General features: G+C 38.2%; 1 protein-coding gene across 5 annotated transcripts in view; it reads right to left on the bottom strand.

The window, feature by feature from the left end:
• Positions 1-20,228, bottom strand: part of PLD5 (phospholipase D family member 5) — a 227,113-nt gene that overhangs the window by 192,367 nt on the left and 14,518 nt on the right. For 2 of the 5 annotated variants that reach the window (XM_048936320.1, XM_048936316.1), the window contains exons 1-2: positions 12,062-12,283; positions 8,592-8,777 (exon numbers count right to left, since the gene is read on the bottom strand). The exons of 1 other annotated variant lie outside the window; for it this stretch is intronic. In XM_048936320.1, coding sequence (XP_048792277.1) covers positions 8,592-8,777 — 186 coding nt within the window. In that variant the 5' untranslated portion in view covers positions 12,062-12,283. Of the gene's footprint in view, positions 1-8,591; positions 8,778-12,061; positions 12,284-20,228 lie in introns of those variants that run through there. 2 more of the 5 variants (XM_048936317.1, XM_048936321.1) reach the window with 2 other exon arrangements.

Raw genomic sequence — 20,228 nt, forward strand, 5'->3', positions numbered from 1 at the left:
TTCTGCTGAAAAACCAGGGAAACAGCTTTTTCTGCAAGGCATCAAAAGACCACTAATGTCAGCAGAAAGTCCTATAAACTCTAATGATGAAGCTATGCTAAACACATTATTACAGGCCATAACATTTTATCTAGTGAGCAGGAAGAAGTTATCTGAGATTCTGATTTAGGAGAAGAAAGGAAAAAAAAATACGATGGCTACCTCAGCCAATCATTTGCTCAAAAGCTTTGAAGAACTTCATTCCAAAAGGTAACAGTGAAGGAGCAGCACAAGGTTACAAATGAACATCAACTTCCATTTACAGGGACAGAAAACGCTCACTCATCGCACTGCACAGGCTCTTAGAGTTGTTCAGGTCCTAAAGCAAACTGACAGAGTCAGCCCCACCTTAGTTCCATTCCACTCATCTTCCCAGCATATCATGGGCTGCATCATCACCGCCAATCAAACAGCTAACCACAGGGCAGCTTCTGTCCGCAGTCACAAGAAAGCCTCAGGAAAGATGCTAATTCTAAGTTCCTATAGATCATCTGATCACTTGATTTCTTTTCATAGTGTTCCAGGAGTAAAACTTAATGGGTGATCATTCGTCCCCTAGTAAACAACCATGTAGAATTAGCAGAACTTGACAAGTCTCTGTTACAGACACCAGTCACATTCATGCACTCTTTGCTCACCTCATTCATTTTCCACAGTTGTTTGTGAGGCAATAGTTGTTTTTTGTTTTTTGTTTTTTTTTATTCCCTGTCCTTAAATCACCCACGTATCTCTACATAAATGAGCACATAACACATACAAAAAGATAATTCCTGTTATCATTAAAGTGATATTTTTAAATTATTAAAAGTGATATTTTTAATTATTATTTCTTAAGCCTGGTGGACACTTTTTCACCCACACTTCCTAATTAGGACCAGAAGTACACAGTCTAACAGGAAGCAAAGAAAGCATTTCACAAATAGTCTTGTTTTTCTGAGATACCCTTAAATATCCATTAATTCACTCTTCTTCCAGCTAAGGGAAAGTTCAAATACACTTGTTTGATCTCTTTCCACATTCCTCACTCTGAAACACTCTAAAGAGGACTTTGACCTACTTGTCATTTACCTCATTTCCTGCATACTTTCATAAACCTTACAATTTCTTATATCTCATCTATTACAATCAGCAAACCTCCCATTTCATAGCCTTTAATGGACTTTTTCCCATGCTAACAGGGAATTGTTCTATGTAAGTTACCCGGCAACTAGCTTAAGCCAGACTTCTCCTTTATCTGCTTCACATACTTCAAGGGCACTTTCATTTTTTTGCCTTAAACTCATAATAGCTGAGCTGATCCATAGTCTTCTCTCAAGGAGTTATATACAACTGAAATCCATAACAGCAAAGCCAATGGAGACCTTACCATAGCTCTGGGACAAATCTAAGCAGAAGCGCACAAACAGCATTGAGAAAGTAGCCTTCAAATCACTGTTATCTTTGACATCATTCTCAAAGTTTAGTAGGGAGCCTCCACTGAAGTAACGCCTGAAGTCGGTACAGCATATGTAATACCTTATTAAAATAAAATAAATTAAAAAAACCAACAAACCAACCCTGCCTAGGAAGGATCAGACAAGGAACTTAATGAGCAGCAGCACAATTCTTCTGTAATACTGAGAGCCCTACTGAGACACCATGCTGGAGAGATTGCTAACTCTTACATATGTCCAAAAAAAAAACCAAAAAAAACAAAAAAAACCAACAGCAACAAAAAAATCATATTTCTCATTCTGTTAGGCTTTTTACAACAAATACTAACATTCACAGAATTGTTAGCAAGTAAATTTGCCTTTACTTTGGTGTCAACACGATCACGAAAGTTAAACTTGAGACTGATAGCCTTACAATCAATCACTGACAAAATCCCCTTCTCAGCACTGCTCCACATTTGGTTCTGTTCCAAATGGCATAAAATGCCTTGGGGAAATTCAGCCTAATTTATCAGAACGGTAGGAATTATCTGAATTGCTCTTTGCTTTATTAGCAGCAATTCTCAAAAACATTAGCTCTTTTTTTTAACCTATTAAACATTTTATTGTAACTGTAAATAGTGAAATACGAATAGCAACAAAATTAAAGCAGAAAGACTATAATTTGAACTACAACAATTGAATAATTTGTAAAACAAGCTGCTGATGATGTTGACATCATGCAGGCAGAAATAGTAGTAGCTATGCTTTTTGAAATTCTTGGTTTTAATAAGAATTAATAATGTACGACTCCACTGTCTATAAACACTGAATACTTCATCTAGAGAAATGGGAGAATAGGTTTATTTGTGGTTATGTTCAAAGAACAAGTCAATGAAGCAATGCTAAAAACACCTTTGATATTTCTCTGTCCAAGGCAAGGCATTACCTATATAGTGAAATTACTCAACACAGTATAAAAAAATTATCCAAAACATCATGAAAACACTCTAATTCTGTTTCTTTATAAAAACTCAAAGAATTGTGAATACTAAATAACAGTCAAAGCAAGTTTTGATAGATACGCATCCAAAAAACCAGGAACAAAACTATAATCTGATAAGAAATGACAGATCAAATTAATTCATCAGTTGTACCAGAGTGGCATCAATTCCCTCGTTCTCCTTCTGAACCAGAAGTTCTAACTCCTTGCATGTATTTCTTCACTTTCACCTGAGTGGCCCTCTTGCCTACTAAATCACAATAAGACGATCACAGTCACAATAAACTCACTCTTCAGCTCTCTTTGAGAGAACAGCAGGTTAACTTGCTGCTTCTATAACACCTGAATATGGGATGGCCTCAATTCTCAATAAGTGGTTCAACTGCATCCCCACCAGATAAGGTGGCATCCAGTTACGTATTCCTTATTCCTCATACTGGAAACCTAGGCATACAGGTCACATAGTCTAGTAACACGTTCTCATGCCTCTTCCCCTGAAGGAATGCATCCCATGGAAGCAAGCCCACATCAGACCAGGTGAAAAGTATGAGGAGGAAGGAACAGCAGAGATAGCAGAGTTACACACTGGACAGAGATCCTACCCTCCACTGCCAGTGGGTGGAAAAGCACGTGAAGGAAGAACAAAAGAGCAAAGTCAACAGCAGGAAAGAGAGAGACGCAAGATGATTAGATTTCTTTCTCACTATCCTACTCTCTTCTTAATTGGCAGCAAATTAACTACCCCCGAGTTTGTATTGTCTATGATTACATCTGTTAAGAGAACTCCCTGTCTTCATTTTAATCTGTGGGCTTCCTAATCTTACTTTTTCCCTGTTCACGTTGAAGGACTGGAAAGCATCTCGGTGGGTATCTAACAACCAGCCAAAATCAACTCACCACAACTAGAAAAATGAACTACTAGGTATCATATTTTCATTCTTTAGAACATGCAATTACGTTTATGTATGGTAACCACACAAGTCAATTCTTTCCTCTGTAAATCCAGAGACATCACTCTATTTTTCAAGTAGCATGGGGAATTTGAACTCTTTCACATTTTCTACCCTAAAACTACTCAGTATTTTCTCTCTACTGTTCATGCATCTTTATCTCCCCTTTTCCATGCTTTTCTGAATGGTTCTTTTTCTCTTAAAAAAAAAAACAAACATTTCTACAGAAGAACCTCTCCAGTCCACCTGACAGCAGGGAAGATAACCCTGTGCTGCTACTTCAGCAGGGACATCAACACATGCTAATGACACTGGTACAGCCAGGGGACTCCAAATGTCAGCTTTTTGTAGAGAAAGAACCAAAAATCACTCTACGTAATGGAGTTTGATCTCTTGACTTTAATGATAAAATCTAAATATAGATATCAATCTCCAGGACCAGATAAGTATTTGGAATTCTAATCTACCATGAAAAGCTTCTAAACCAACACCTCTGACTCCTATGAATGGTCTCCATTTATGTAGCTTCATGTAAGGAGTACTTCCTGGTATCCAATGTTATTCCATTACTTATTCTTTCCTAATGAAAATTACCTAATTTACAAACTCCCCCCAAACCCTCACCTTCCCAAAAAAAGAACCCCAAGAAAACTCCAATGAGTTTGCATTCACAGCAGGAAGTTTTGGAAGAATGTGGAATAGTTTTCTAAATTCCAATTCAGATTCTTTTAATTTTCTCCCTTATGCTAAAGTGACTTGGCTTGGCTTTGAATTGTAAACCAAGTAACAGGAGTGCATTAAGCTACATTCACCTTCTCTGCTTACGTATTATTGTGCAAACAGTATCTTCCACCATCCTTGGAATGCATTTCATTTTTTACTTGGCCACAAGGCTCTGAGAAGTACTACAGACATGCTAGGTCTAAGACAATTCACAGTGCTGCTGGATACTTGCCTTTGTTGCCGTACAGCATTGCCCTCTCTCTGCCTTATCACCTCCTTCCTCCACAAATAATAACGCAGCCAAAGGGACAGCAGTATGCTGATCAACTGCACAGCACCAACTGGTCAAGACAACTCCCCTAGCAAAAGAGCATTTCGAATCTGAAAATCCCAGCGTTGATTTTGCACTTAATTAGAATTTACTTAAAAACAAGAGATGATGCAAGACCTATCAAAATTTTTTCCTCATTATGGCTATATTAAAGGTAACAGATTGAGCATGTCCAAGAAGGTACAAATCTTCTAGTGCCAGGTCTCCCAGCAACACAAATGTTTGAATCTGATTCAAAAAAAATGGAAGATTTTTTTTTTTTTTTTTTTAAACACAGTTGAGTAACCAAGTAACTTTAAAAGTTTAAAGGAAGATTGCTAATATTTGAGAAGTTGTATCTGTATTTGTAATAAGAAAAGAGTATATGCTTGAAGCATATCTGTGCTAGATTTAAAAAGTCTCTTTTTTAATGTTATTACTTATGTTCTCTTTTACAGGTGAAGGTACTTAGAATCTCTTTTGCTGAGCTCCTACAAAAGCTGCTGTCCAATATTTATCATTATTGAAAGATGCACAGATATGGCTGCAAATTAAATTAGATCTAGGTAACTCCCACCAGCTAAAAGCCTGTTAGTCATTATTCCTCTCTATCATGTTCTCTCCTTCTTACCCAAGTCACATCTGATTAAGAAGACAACACCAGAGACAAACAAATGCTATGCAAAAGGAGACAGTTTTTCACATAACAGTTTCTAGTCCAGTTATTTCCAGCAGCAGACAAATGACTTCACAAAAGGCATTTGGAACCAGCTGAAGCAGGCGCTCTGAATTTAAACAACCTGAGCTCTGCAGAAATACCAGTCAAACATCTGCAGCATCACTGTGGTCACATCTGCAAAGTTCCTCAGACCTCTGTTTTCTCTGTTAACATATAAATTTGGCTACAACAGAGGTATATAGAGGCCTCACTTCAACAAAACCTGCTCACTGGTGTGTTCTTTAAGCATGTTAAAGCAGTCCTACAGTCTTAAAGATATCATTTGAGTTCAAAGGAGAAAACCATCAAGCTGCGCTCAGAACCTGTGTGGCATGGATTGCATTACTCTTATTTGCAGTAAAGATAATCCTTATGAAAAACCAACCAGTGATGAAACATTGTATGAAGGTCATTTAATGTAAGAACAGTTAGCAAGATGCCAGCAATACGTTTCACCTTTTGACTTCCACAGTCAGTCAATAATGAAGCATAAAATAACTTAAAGAAACTGTATCACATCTGTGCATCTCAACATCTTGGCTTTTAGCATTTGAAACGTTATGGCAACAGTTGAATTTTGAACCTCTTCACTACACTCTTCAAATTTAGACCCATTTAAAAGAAGCAACACCAAAATCTCCAACTTTGTTTTGCAATCCAGAAGCAAACTGTGCATTTGAGGTTTTTCATATTATGTACGCATATTTGAAAATCGACTTCAGAAAATGTTTTTCGGTCCCTCAAACTATATATGAATTCATAAATGTCACATATGAATAAGTCATGCCACTCACTTTAACGAAAATCAATACATTTTATCTATTGTGGTCTACCAGAATTTACTGGAAATAGCATTCAAAATATACCGGCATAATTTTATCCCCATTACAACCACAACGAGGTCAATTTAAGAGAATTTCAATGAGGCAAAAAAAAAAATAAAAAAAAATAAAAAAAAATCTTTCCACAAGTCTTACGGAATACCTGTATTCACTATAACTATATGCAACTTCTTTTGCCTACACCCACCATCACCCATCAAATTTATGACGACGTACTTTCAAAACATAGGTGCCCATGTGAATGCTCACTCCTTGCATATTGATTTTTTGTAGGTATCAAGCAATGTAATTAGCTCAAGGAAAGCATAGGAGGGTGAGGGGCTGCAATGAAAAGTTTTTCATGACTGCCATCTACCTTGTAGCTTGTACAACATCATCATCCAATATTGGCCATAAGCTATCATCCATCAATGCCTACACCATTCAAAGCAATGCAATTCTAATTAATAGGTTTGTCTTTGGGGCTGGAAGAGCGGGGTGTAGAAAGTAATTTCTTTGGTAGTAAAATACTGAAGCTCTTGAAGATTTATCTGAAACAGAAAATAATCTTGCAAGAGAAGTGTATAAGCAAAATGCAATCTAGAAATTAATACATGTTTTATTCACATTCATTAAGGGAACATATCCAACACCTTGTCTGTTACAACACTCAGGACTAATGCAGTTACTTTAAATCACAACAATATTTTCACATACTTGAAGTTGGCACATCTAACACACTGCAGGGTATTCACAATAAGTGCCAATGAAATACTTCATTGAAAGAGAGAAATATTAATGTTATAGATATATTTTTTTCCATGGTTCAAGTATGGTCTGGAAATAAAAATAACTGGATCAAATGAGAGGGAAATCCCCAGAAGAACATGCATTTGTATTCAAGTGATAGCAGAAAAAGCTTTTCACACTAATGCTGCAGGGTTATTCAAGATAATTTCCGTGACTAAATACCCAAAGATCCCAATGACAAACAAACAAACAAAAAAAAGCCTCCCAAAATAAAGGTTTAGCACTTGGTCATCCTCAAGCAAGCTAACACTTACTTGATTTCAAATGCAGATATTTGAACATGCAAATATTCAGCTACCAGAACAGTATTTAGCTACGAAACTTAACAGATTCACCACCACCTCAAATGAATTATCAGTCATTTGCTGATACATATTAACATGTAGGCACACATAGCAAAATCCTGTCACAAAAGCCAGAGGTCAGACTGCTGTGTGTCCTGTGTTTTAGCCATCAGCTGTGCTGAGATAATGCACTGGCCTTTCTTGATTCACAATGGGAGAATGCTCTCCTTACAAGCTTACTACTGTGAAGCATTGTTGTTAGCATGAGAAAAAAAATCACAAAAATGCGTGTGGGAAGGCAGATAGGATTCAATATCTTTGTCAAAATTTGAAATGTGTTATTTCCAACAGTTTATCAGTTCTCTTCATTTCCCCAGAAGCATAAACAACTCAAATTTAAGATTCCAGTAACAAGGATAAGATATTCTGCAGGTTGGTGGGTAGACAAGGGAAGGGGTGAGGGGGTGGGGTGAGGGGAAGTGTGATACTCTATCAACCACTCAAGTGAGGGTTTTTTTCAGGTTTTGTCTTTAAAGGACTATACTATGCCATTTATGATTTTCATATAACAAAGACAATTTATCCTTGTAATAAGAACATTTCTACCTGAAGAGACTTCAGGTAGCTGTGTCATAGGAAATATTTTTCTGTGCATCTTGAAGTCAGTGTGACTGATTACAAGTTATTCATCAATACAAAGGATAACATTTTTGTATTATGCAAACCCATCCACATTCTTTTGCATTCCTGTACACATGCAGCCACTTTCATGTTCTGTACTGTACACTGTAACAGTGGAATTAATCTAATAAGCTACTCAGAAAACTCTTAGACAGTATGCATGCCATCTCAATCCATTTCCTTCCTGTTAGAAGTAACATGAAAAATGCTTTCAAATATCACGAGGCAGGAATACTTAGAAACACCTTAAATTCTCATAAAATATTCACTAGTTACCCACAGCATCAGTTCAACTATGGTTCCAAACGCACTTAGTTAAGCCATGTATTGTTGCTGCAAAAATAGATGCCTTGAAAGAAATCTCTACTCCATACAGACTGACATTTTCAGGGTCCTATGCAGGAAGGAGACGGAAGGAAAAAGCCACACAAACACATAATAATTAAAAAAAGAAGAAAAAACTATTTTCATTTGGCAATTATAGAACTTCACTATAAACACTGCAAGATAAATGCTCTAACCTCCATCTGCACCATCCCAATGTTTCTCCTCCCACATTTGGAGGAACAGAAAAATAAGCCAAGAACATTCACAAATATTTCCATTGAGGGAAAAACTTCCATGTGGTTTGGGAACAGCACTGACATCCTCTTTACCTCGGAACTGACCAGCCTGGGACCTCTGAGTAGCTCCTTTCTCTAGCACTTCAGAAATGCCATACTCAACCACTTGCGCAAGACCTCTCTTCTGGAGCCCAAGCTGACAGAGACAGCCTACTAGAGCACCCACATAGAGGTCTAGAAGGAAAGAAAGAAGGGAGGGAAATAGAAGCTGGCTTACATGCTCCAGTTTGTCTTTCCTCCTCAGCCAGACGCTGGCACTGTAGTCCTGCTGCTTGACGGTGCTGTAGAAGTTCGCACCTACTCTCGTGAGGCTAGGTGATGGCTCCCTGGGTCTGCTCTTCAGCCTCATCTGCTCGAAGCCCTCATGGGGGGATGAGGAAAGCCAGTCATGCCTGACTTCCATCTTGACATGACAAGGCACAGTCCAAAGAAAAAAATTAGAAGAAAGTGGAAATTAAGGGACACTAGAGGAAGAGGGTCAAAAAAAAAAAAAAAAAAAAAAAAAAAAAAAAAGTGGGGGGGAGAAGGGGAAGAAGAGAAAAGCAAAAACAATAATAAAAAAAGAAGAACACACAAAACGTGAAGAGAAGGGAAAAAGAGGGGAATAGCAAGGAAGGAAGGAGGGGCGGAGGGAGGAGGAGAGGCTGCAGGTACGACAAGGCAGCGGACCGAGAGGACTGAGGGGTACGAAGGCGCTTCCTGCCGCCGCTGCCTGCCGCCTTTGCCGCGGGGAGCGGCTGCGTGCTGCTCCGCGCGGGACGGCGGCGCGAGGAGGGCGGCCCCGTGCAGGCGGAGGCCGGGCGGGGCCGCAGCCTCCAGCCGCCTGCAGGTTGGCGCAGTGGAGGGGCCGCCGCCCGCCCGGGCTGAGCTCCTCCCCGCCTCCCTCCCCGAAGGTGGCTGCGTGCGAGAGCACAAAGCAGCGCGGCTCGGGGAGAGCGGCTGCCGCAGCCTCCCTCCTCCCGGAGGGCAGAGGCTCCTTCTCTGCAAGCCTGGGAGCCTTTGCTTGCCCCTGCCCCTTCGGCTGCCGGGTACCCCCGCAGCACCGCTCCGCTCCTGGGCGGGAGCTCCCGGGGCTTCCCAGGACCCGGCCGAGCCGCAGCTAGCGGTCCCCGCCCCGAGGAAGGCTGAGGCGAGCACGGCGCGAGCCCCGTGTCCGGGTGTCGCCTTGAAGCATCGTCGGGCTGTTGCCGTGGGCCAGGCAGAACCGGCCTGCCCGCACACCTGTGTCCCGAATACTGGCGTTTGTCTCAACGTAGAAAATGCTTTGTGGTAGCTTTTACAGCCCAGTGCCATCTCATTTTGTAGAAGTTACAATGTGTTGCTATTTAGCTGAAACTTGTTTCAGCAGGGGAAGAAAAAAAAAAAAAATACACCACAAAGAAAACTACAACCTTTCTTTTTCACACTATGAAAAGCCACATCAGTAGTTGCCCAAACAGTCTGCAAAGCTAGGATGTGAAAGCTTTCTCATATAGCACCAAGAAACAATTAGTGGAACTTAGCTCAACATTTCAGTTTGGTGGCTGTTTACTGGTAGACAATCTGCAGATTGCCAGAGAAGTAAACTGATGCAGTCATTCAGATGAAGTGATACTGAACTCAGAAGTCTACACTTGCATCTAGTTAACTGAGAGTAACCTTTGAATGGTAAAGCTGATCATTCGTATCATTGGATGAGAACACTAGAGAAGAGCCCTGAGCTTACCACTTCAGCTGGAGAAAAGCCTACTTCTGTATGAATGGAAAGAACAAGTTAGTTATAAACAGAGTAACTTATGCTACAGACAAATAATTTTTGCCAGTATAAAGGACTTCCAGGTTTTCCCCAACTCCAACAGAGAACTAGAGAGAACCTTCTCTTTGAAAGGCCATCAATGCATTTTCATGACACCTGGAGCAAAAATCAAGTCCACATGAGCACTGCACGCCAGATGACCCTGAAGGATCTAAAATTCAACATGCAGCAAATCAGAGCTGCAGTAGTATCTTAATTTAAGACTATCCTGATTAAAAGCATACTGAACAAAGCTTTATCTGCTGATGCCCTCTTAAGAAATTTATATGGGCACAGATGCCCCTATTACCAAAGGACAGGAATGCATTCAAATGTTCAGTAAATAAAGAAATAAACCAAGCAAACAAAAGGATCCAGACAACTTGGAGGTTCTACAAATATCTGTGTGAAGTTCTTACAGAAGTATGCTGTAAAGAACAGCCTGCGTTATGCTGTTATTTGCATAGGAAATATTTTTATATCGGTATATAAAGCACTCTAATGCTTTTTTTTGTTCCTCTGGCTTTCTTGGTTATGGTGACTGCAACGATTTCCAAACAAGTTATTAGCACTCTGCAACTGCCACCTGCTTTCCTTTCCATCCTTTCATAGGTCACTCCGTGACAAATCAGAATCAATATGCCACTGTACTTCAAGATAATACAATCAGACTCCTCCACGTATTTTAATATGCAAGCTTCGGGGTTTTTTTGTGTAAGGTTAATTTATCTCATCTTTCCTAGCTATTCTACCAGCAACATCCTCATCTGCCAGATAAGCTCCCTTCTACCTATCTAGAATGGTCACAAAATGGAGTGCTGATGTTGTTTTAATCCCTAGGCTATGAAGTAAGTTTGATCACCTTTCAAGATAATTTCTTAGTTGGGACCCAACTATTTCATCTGTGTGCCTTCCTGCCACTTTTACTGACATTTGTATTACCCCAGTACTCTTCCGATTAGGAATTAGAGACAAAAGAAATACAGAACAAGTGCATTCGAGTCATTGTACTTCCTGAGCCTTTGTTTCTTAAACCTAAGCAGGAAAGATTTTGAATGGGAAAACTTAGTCCAGTGTCTACATTTTTTGTGCTTTCATTAACATTTTGCTCAGGCAAACTGAATCTCAGTTAATACATAGCAGTTAATTCAATTTGAACTGTTTTCCAGATTTTCTTTTGCAGTTTATTTCTACTTTGGACCTACGCAATAAGCAAAGTTATTCAGACCAAAAACATAGCATCCAGCTTAACTCAGAGATAATTCAACTCATTAAAATTCAATCAGCTCTGCAGTAGGTCAGCTATTCCAATTGGCTCTATGAGGTAGATTCAGCTGCTGTCTTTCATGCAATATTCAGAATTATCAAACACCTGCTCCTGTGAAAGCACTTTGCTTCTATAGGTAGGTGATTATAGTAGCAAGGCTGACTGAAAACAAATGTACTTACATCACTAGCAACAGATGCAAGTCAAACATAGGGTAATGTTATTTCACTTTACTGTGGCTTACATGGCCATTTTCTCCAGTTCTTCACCCCTCTTAAGATCAAGACTCAGAGAAATACCTTCAAGGCAGCCTACAGAACTCTCCATCTTTTATACCAATATGTTGTAGGGTTAGTGTTCACTCAGGCCCATGAGAAGAATTAAGATACAGGCAGAAACTTTTCAGATAGGATTAGTAAGTGTATAATATATAGTTAAAATACCACAGACAAAAACCACCACAATCTTTTCCCACAAAAGTCATGCCCAGACAAGTTTTAAGGGGTGCAATAGCTTTCTAACCAATTTTTAGATAAGCGACTCAAGCAATATACCCCATATACAATCCATTACATATACATTAGACCAATAATCAGCAAATATCAATCATACACCTAGACAATTTAAAAAAAAAAAAAAATCATACCTGTAATAGCTTCAAGACCTCTTCACAAAGCACTAGACTCAATACATTCGTGCTGCAGATCTAGACAGTGCACAAACCCTGGCCCACTTTAATTTCCTACACCTGCCCAGAGCAGCAGGCAGTGATTGCCTACAGGCTTCACCTGGTGCTCAGGCAGAGGGCTGTGTCAGCCACCAGCAGCACTGCTCCTGGCAGCCAGGCAGGAAAGTAATGGCCCAGCTGAACTTGCCTTTTCATTTAGAAACTGCCAACAAGACTCAGCTTGGGGAGAGAAGGAGAAGGGTCTCTATAACTTCTTGTGTAACATTGGCACAGCCCAGCTTGAGCTACGGGCCTTTCAAACAATTCGAATTGCCAGCTCCTGCTTGGCTCTCTGAATTCTAGTAGCATACAAAGAAAAATATCCATTGTAGTGGCCTGTATCCTCTGTGCTGACAGCTTTGTCATTTCTGCTAGCAGGAAGCAGCTGCCAATGACTGAAATGTGGGTCTCACAGGAAAGAAGAACCATGGGGGAGAAGGTTTTGCCCATAGTGTGATCTCCTACGCTGCCATCCACAAGGTCAAAATAGTAAAACTCACTACATGAGAAACTGGAAGAAGGAAAAAAAAAAAAAAAAAAAAAAAAAAAGCTGGACTTCTTTCATATTGTTGTTTTCCCAAGCCCCATGCAACATAACATGCAGCCTTTGGACAGAACTTATCTTCAGTTTTTGAAGTCATAAGTATGTAATAGTAGGGTCAGGCTAAGGTTACAGCAAAAATTTGGAGCTTCAGAGTTAAGGTTATGAATACATCAGACACCTATTTCAGAAATAACATGGAAATACTCTTACATTCCCTGTTTCAGGCCTCCATGTCTTTATGGATCCAGTTAGTAAATTATTCTGTGTCTCTTGACTTAAACTTCAAGCCCAAACTCTTTCCTCTATTCATAACTTCCAGTTTTCACAAAACATGACAACCACCAGGTAGGAACATCTGGGCATCACTCTCCCCTCCGTCAGACATAGTTGAAATCAGTCGTGTGTTTCAGAACACATTGGTTTGGAACTGAAAGACAATCAGTGTAGTTACATAAGCTTCATTTCCTTTAGAAGGCAAATAAAAATATCAACTAGCCTATCTCCCATTTGAAATATACTATTATCCTTTAAACATCATTAAAATGTTCCAATTTAATTAGAATTAATCTCCCATACCATCCTTTTTACCTTCATACAATTAAAGATAGTCCTTTTGGTTCATCATGTGCTGAACACATATCAGTGCAGATTGGGATGCCTTCATTTTCACTAGGGATAGTGACAGAGCATTTGATAATTTTCATCTCAAGGCCAACTGTGCCTCCACTCTTTCACCCCTCCCTTCTTTTTTAGATGTGGGCCTTGATAATCTTGTCCAGACAAGTTTCATCTTGCATCTTAAAATAATGTTCATTAGAGGCACATAGTAATGGGGCCAAATTCTGTCCTCCTTTACACCTCTCTGTCCCCACCAGAGTCAAGAGACAAAAATAACTGTATAATGAAGGTGTATCCGGGGGACAGAATTTGGCCTACATTTCTTTAAAATAAATCTGCAGCAAGCAGTGCCTGTCTAACTCCCCCAGGAAGAGACCCTTTACGCTCGTGTGAAGGACACTGGCTTTCTCTTTGTTTATCAGGCAGGTAAGTTCAAGTCTATCTCAGCTTGGGCTCTTCATGCTGAGTTTATCTTGTTGGTACAGCTAAGTGCAATAGGCAGACTGCTGATAAGATCTAAGCTCTTGAGTGCTCATACTCTGAAGTGAGTAGTTTAAATTGTTCCAGGGGTTTGTTAGTCAGCAGAGGAAAAATACTTTAAGGAATCCTTTTTTTTTTTTCTAATGAACTGAAACAAAAGCACAGCAGGTGAGGGATATGCACAAGTAGAAGAAGCATCTCCAGGGACAATGGAATACCTTTCGTTTTTATTTTCAACACAAACATAAATTGTGATTGATAACAAGAGATATATTCTCTACATCTACACAATATTAAGTGTTTGGAGGGAGGAGAGAAAAATTGAACCTTTTACAAATGTTATTATATAAACAGCAAATAATGTGGAAAAAAGAAAAACCACTTAGTGGGTGAGGGGAAGAAGAACAAGGGGAAGGGAATGTTTGAGAATGCTTTCTGTACTGGATTCTTTCATATAGAGAAAGAAGGTGCTCTAAGTTTAGCATTCTCAAATACTCCTCAGATATGTTCTCACAATGCATTAAGACAGGAGAGAGGAAGAAGCATGTTCCAAAAAGGATAAAACACTATGGAGACTTTTTTCTTTCATCTTTTATATATGATATGTGTATATATATATATAATTCATCTATAGTACACATTTCTTCTTACTAAGGAAAATTTGTAGTAAAAGTGGTATTAGATCAGAAAGTATCTAAAGAGATCTCTTACATGTAAGACCTCTTCTTCTAGAAGATCTTGTTTCTACTATACCAAAGAATACACTTCAAATTAATTGGAAATCTCTTAAACAGAACATTTTGTGCTTCTAATTTCATAGGATACCAGTTATTTGAAGAAATTTCTGTATTTCATGAAGCAAAGAAAAATGTCCTGAATTCTAACTGTCTTCAGGAAATTAGCTCAAAGCTTCCTGATCAATAACATGAGGCTGCAAGCTACAGTAGCATAAGCTTTAACACAGTTTTTTTTTTTTATAATTGCAATAAAGCTTAGACCTCAAAGTAATTCATCTTTATCTGCTTCTTACTGCTACTGTAGATACAAATGGCTTAAAACATTTTGCAGTTAAGAGTTTTAAAGAGTCTGGATTCCAATGAAATACAGGTGTAAGGGTCATTATTTACTGGAACATTTCCCACTGAGAACAAACTGGAAGTGAAGTCACAAAAAGCTGATTTTTTCCCCCCAAAGATACATTCTGTTACAAATATCAGACTTCTGTGACCAGAATGACCAGAATTTACTGGTGTGAATGCACCTAAAAGTGGATGAAATAAGACATATGAGACAATAGGCACTATGAGTTCTATAACTTCATGCTTATCTATGTATTCTGATCCAGCTGACCCAACAGCAGTTCGGGTGATAGGCTTTCATTCAAACCAGCTATGTATTGAAAAGCAGAGTAGGAGGGAATATTTTTTCAGGAGAGGTGAAGGAGAGCTACAGCAGCTTGGATTTAGAATGGTTCATTCATAGAATGGCTCACGGGAACCATGTCCTTACAAGTACGTGTACCTCATATGAAGTGTGACTGGCCTGTAGGGATTGTATATATAAGATAAGCTTTATAGAAGGTAAGTACACATCAGTAATGAGCATACATTATAGCACAGGTGCAATAAAAATGAATTAAAAGACACTGTTATATTCAAATTTACTGTGACAGAGACCTTGGGATTCTGTGCAAGGCATTACACAAGTGTACTCATAGTGACATTCTGTCTCTCAAGTTCTCTACCCAAAGAAACAAGACAGACATTAAAAAAAAAAAAAGGATAAATGTTTATAAATGTTTTTCCCATGTAGCAGGTATAATTTGAGATACAAGGAATGCACATGACATGCCAAGGCTATTAAACAGCCTAAAGAAAAACTAAAGATTGAGATATGGCCTCTTGGTACTCATTCCACTATTTAGCCAGAAGATCTACCAGTGCATTTGTGTTAATCATTAAACACCACAGGTGAAATTTTGGAGCCACTCCTTTTGTAGAAAAAGAGTTCACTCTCTTCCTCTGCAAGGGCTTTACTATCACAGCAGTGAGGGTTCTGGAAATACAACGGATACGCTGTCAGATTAGTATGTGCTCCAATGAACAATTGTTACTATTGTATTAACTTCTTCAGGTGCTCAACTATTTTTACAGCCTTTATACTATTTCACTAAGAAGTCTGAAAACAAAGCAACACAAAGCGATGGAGTAGTAAGGTATAGGAAAACAATTCAGAATGTGTGCAGTGCTATTTATAAGGAGGAGAAGAGGTGGGAAGAAATAACTAACAGTACCAAATTCTAACAGGAAAAAAAAAACAACCACATAATAAAAGGATGATAAAAAGCCAGCAATATGGCCTAGCTTTTGAGTTGCAACAACCAAAGGAAAAAAACAAAACAAAAAAAAAAAAAAAAACACCCCACCACAATAGTGTTCAGATATCAGGAAAATGCACCCACCTCAACAACACTGAAAATAAGTGAAGCACATTCTCAGTGCAAAGGATTTACTGTTTGAAGGCTAGAGCATTTCTACCAAGACAAACTATTTCATGGAATAGAAGGAATGCAAATCTTGGAACTCACTGACAGATTGAACTGTAAGTCAGGGAACTGCATAATTATTTTCTTGCTAGCCCACTCTACAGTGGGAAGGCTTATCCCCAAAAGTTCATAAATCTTGAGAAGAAAAAAATTGTAAGACTAGCTTAAAAGCACATTTTCTATTTAAAGAGGAGTTTTTATTCTGGGATTTTACAAATGCCTGATGTGATATTTTCAAGCATTTTGTTTTATTATGAGGGATAGAAAATCCCTTTTTTTTGTTGTTGTTGTTTGTTTGTTACAATCTGATATTCACAAAATAACGACACTATCAGGGAACTAGGTCTTTAACAATATTATTCAGGATAATACATACACTAAAAACAAAGCATTGTAATGCTAGGGAAATGTCATTGCTAGTTTTGTTTTTCATTTAGTATAGATCACTTCAGCAGTGTTCCTTGCTGTATTAGGGGCTAAGATCCAAAGCTGAACTTCTGTCTGTGATATATTGTTTCCACCAAGAACAGCAGTAGCTGCTTTGAAGATTAATGTTTGTATAAACTATTTCACATTTCAGAGAAGTGGGGAGCTTGAATGATGTACTCTTTTTCCCATATTGATGTGCAATAAGCTTTTTGACCTGCAGTTGTGTAAAGTCAGGTGATCAAACACTTTGCTTGATCACTGCTGGCTACAGTTCTGAAATAATTAATCTACCTGTGGGCTCCTCGCAACTTAGGATAGTCTTACTTTCACAAACCACTATTAATTTCTGTGGTGAGATGGAAGTAATTAAACATAATGCATTTTGCCTTCAGAGCCACAGCTTTAGAGAAACAATCTTAGCTCATCCTCACTTAGCAGTACTCTCACTTGGATGAATGAGGGCATATACTTTCCTTCAAGCTGCATTTCTTTCATTGCATCAAAGTTAGGTCCTTGCATGCTGCAACAGCTGCTACCATAGATCCACACAGTTACCTCTGTGTCTGAGATATGTTTCAACATGAACAATACTCATCTTAATTTTTTGGTTATTGCTGTTGCTGTTTCCATTGTTCAGCTCTGCAGACTGTGCAAAATCTGTTTCATTCTAATAAAATCCACATTAAATGTTTTCCAAGGGAAGAGTGAGTTTTCTAATGAATACACTCAACGGCTTAAACAAAGTCTTCTTGTAATGTAAAAATAAAATCTTCTAAAAAATTGGAAAACTTTTCTTAAATCCCTGGAACAACAGTAAACAGGTAATGGAAGAAATGCAGTCAAGACGCTTACTGTACTCTAGAAATAAAAAGTTTCAACTCTTTGTGGGACTGAAAAATAGAAATACATTTAACTTTTTACAGTGTGGAATACTGATTATCTGTATGGCCTAGAAATTGCTTTGAGTGTTCAAGATATACTGTATTCATCTCTCCTGAAAACTGATTGTGGCGAATATGCTGCCTTCCTACACCGCACAAGGATTAAACAGATGTACAGCAAGCACTTCACCAAAACACTGCTTTAAAGATAAGCATATATGACATAAACTTTTCATCTACATATTTTGCTTTCTTCCGTCAGTAAGAATTTTCATGCAGAAATGCAGAAAATATTTGCAATTTTGATCGTTCCTGATTGTAGACAAGATATATGCAATAAAATGTATCAGTATTTAGAAGGTATGACTAAATTGTATCAGATCGATATCTGGACCATAAATACCCAAAGGAAACTTCAGAAGCACGGTGGAAGAAGCAAACAAGTCACAAAAATGCTGCAGAGATCTAGGGGCTCCTGTGAAATTGCAAAGAATCCTTAAAGTTGGGGGCAGAAAAGGCCTTAAATGATTATCTACATTTTCCCCAGTAATGAAACCAGACAAGCGTCTCAGATTCAGCTTAATACAAATTTTCCACTCTTCCTTTGGTGAGGAAGATTCCTCAGCTCCTGTGATTTACTCTTTACAGTCTCTATACTTTACTAGTTTATTAGCATCTTCTTCACTATAAATTATTATTAGTAACTCCTTAGCAGCAACTAATGAATAAGTGATTGTTGTCCTGCTCATAATATTCTTTCCATGTTTGAAGTCTGGTTACATGTCTCTTAATCACTGCTCTTAGTTCCTCTCTTCAGAGCAACACTGATTTTAGTTTTTTGGGATTTTAGTTGTTGTTTTGTTTTCCTGAAGGTGTATGTCCTCTAAACACTACATTCCTATTGTTTTCTTCTTTAGCTACTTCAGCTATCACACATACTGCCTAGTCACGGTGAAAAAGATGGTCATAATACTCACGTACATGGATGGTACATAGCTGAAATACTGCAGTGGCCAATCAGGATAGAAGATTTTTATTTTGTTACTCGTATGCAGCTCTTCTTTTTCTTTAGCAAAGACAGAGGTTCATTGTTTACAATAGAACCACTTTGTTGGCTTACATTCCACTTGTGATTTCCTATGAAGCGCCTATTAACCTCTGCAGGATGGGAGCACACTCAGTCGCCAGTTACATTTTGTGCATGGACTTGCGATTCTTCTGTTGAAATGCAGAGCCTTATTAACTTGATTTTTTCCATTTCAAAATACTTCTCCAATTCATCAAAATCATTTTGAATACTAATCCTGTCTTCCACAACAATAAAAAAAATCTCAAGTCTTCCACAAGCTTGGGGGTAGTTATCGACATCCCATAATTACTGATATGAAAGGAAATACGTGGCAGGACTGGGCATAAGAGAGACCACTTAGATACTTGAAATCTCTACTCAAATTTACATCAGAATATTTATATCTGCTTTTCCAAGTATACTCTTTCAATCAGTTGGGCCCCTGTTCTATTTTATTTCTTAGTTATGTTTTTGAGAAGATACTTATTGTGAGAACATAAGACAAGCAAACCTCTTGCGTACATTTGCTGTACAAGGAGTACGTACCTTCCCTGGAAAAAATAATAGGGAACAACAATAGAAAGATAATGGAAAGAAACTGGAACAACTGACACAGCTCACTCTTCCTCTAGTCTAACCTTACCTGAACACTATGTGAGATGGAATCTAATCATAATTGAAGTTTTGATATACTTCATTAATTGCTTTTTCCTTATCTTCTCAATTAATTCATCAAATAAGGCAAAGTACCTCTCTTTACTAAGGTTGCCAAACGAAATTCTCCTTATTGGACAATGTTCTTAATTTAGTAATTTAGGCTACAATTTTTCATTCTGCTTTCACATTCTTTTTCATTTATTACTTAGTGCAACCTTTAGCACCACAGCTAAAACATATTTTTTTATGACAAGATTAGGAAAACAGATTGTGCAATGCACTTTACAAATATTTTTGAAAAGCTTTTATATGATTCAGACTTTGGAAGATAAATGAATTCACAGGGCATTGATTTTGTATCAGGAATTTGCTTTCTCACTTCCTGTAAAAATCCATCCAGAATTGACCATATTATACTTCTAATTCCTACCGTATGCTCATTACACACTTCTTAGAACACACTTGAAATTCCAAGAAATTCTGTAGTTGTATCACAGACTAAGCATGGTTTGGGAATCAGAACTAGAAAAGACTTTCCTTCTGTGACTTTCTGGCTTACAACAAGCCATAAAGTATAAAAGACAAGAGGCAGCTCAAAAGAGAAAGAAAGGTTAGAAATGGGAAATGAGAAGTAGAAGTAGAATTGGCTTTCTAGGAATCTAGGCAAATATTTTTTGATCAGAAGAGAAAAAAAACTTTCTTTTAGACAAGACAGATGCTTCTGTTTCTGAATTCAGTACAGATGTCTTAAAGAACTATGCCCAGAAAACTCATCGTCTTTTCCTGTGACTATAACCTAAGCCAAATGCGGTGCTGTCAGGCTAGCACCATTATAGAAGGAAAAAAAAAAAAACAGTATAATC

This window comes from Lagopus muta, chromosome 2 (assembly GCF_023343835.1).
Source record: "Lagopus muta isolate bLagMut1 chromosome 2, bLagMut1 primary, whole genome shotgun sequence".
Classification (NCBI taxonomy): domain Eukaryota; kingdom Metazoa; phylum Chordata; class Aves; order Galliformes; family Phasianidae; genus Lagopus; species Lagopus muta.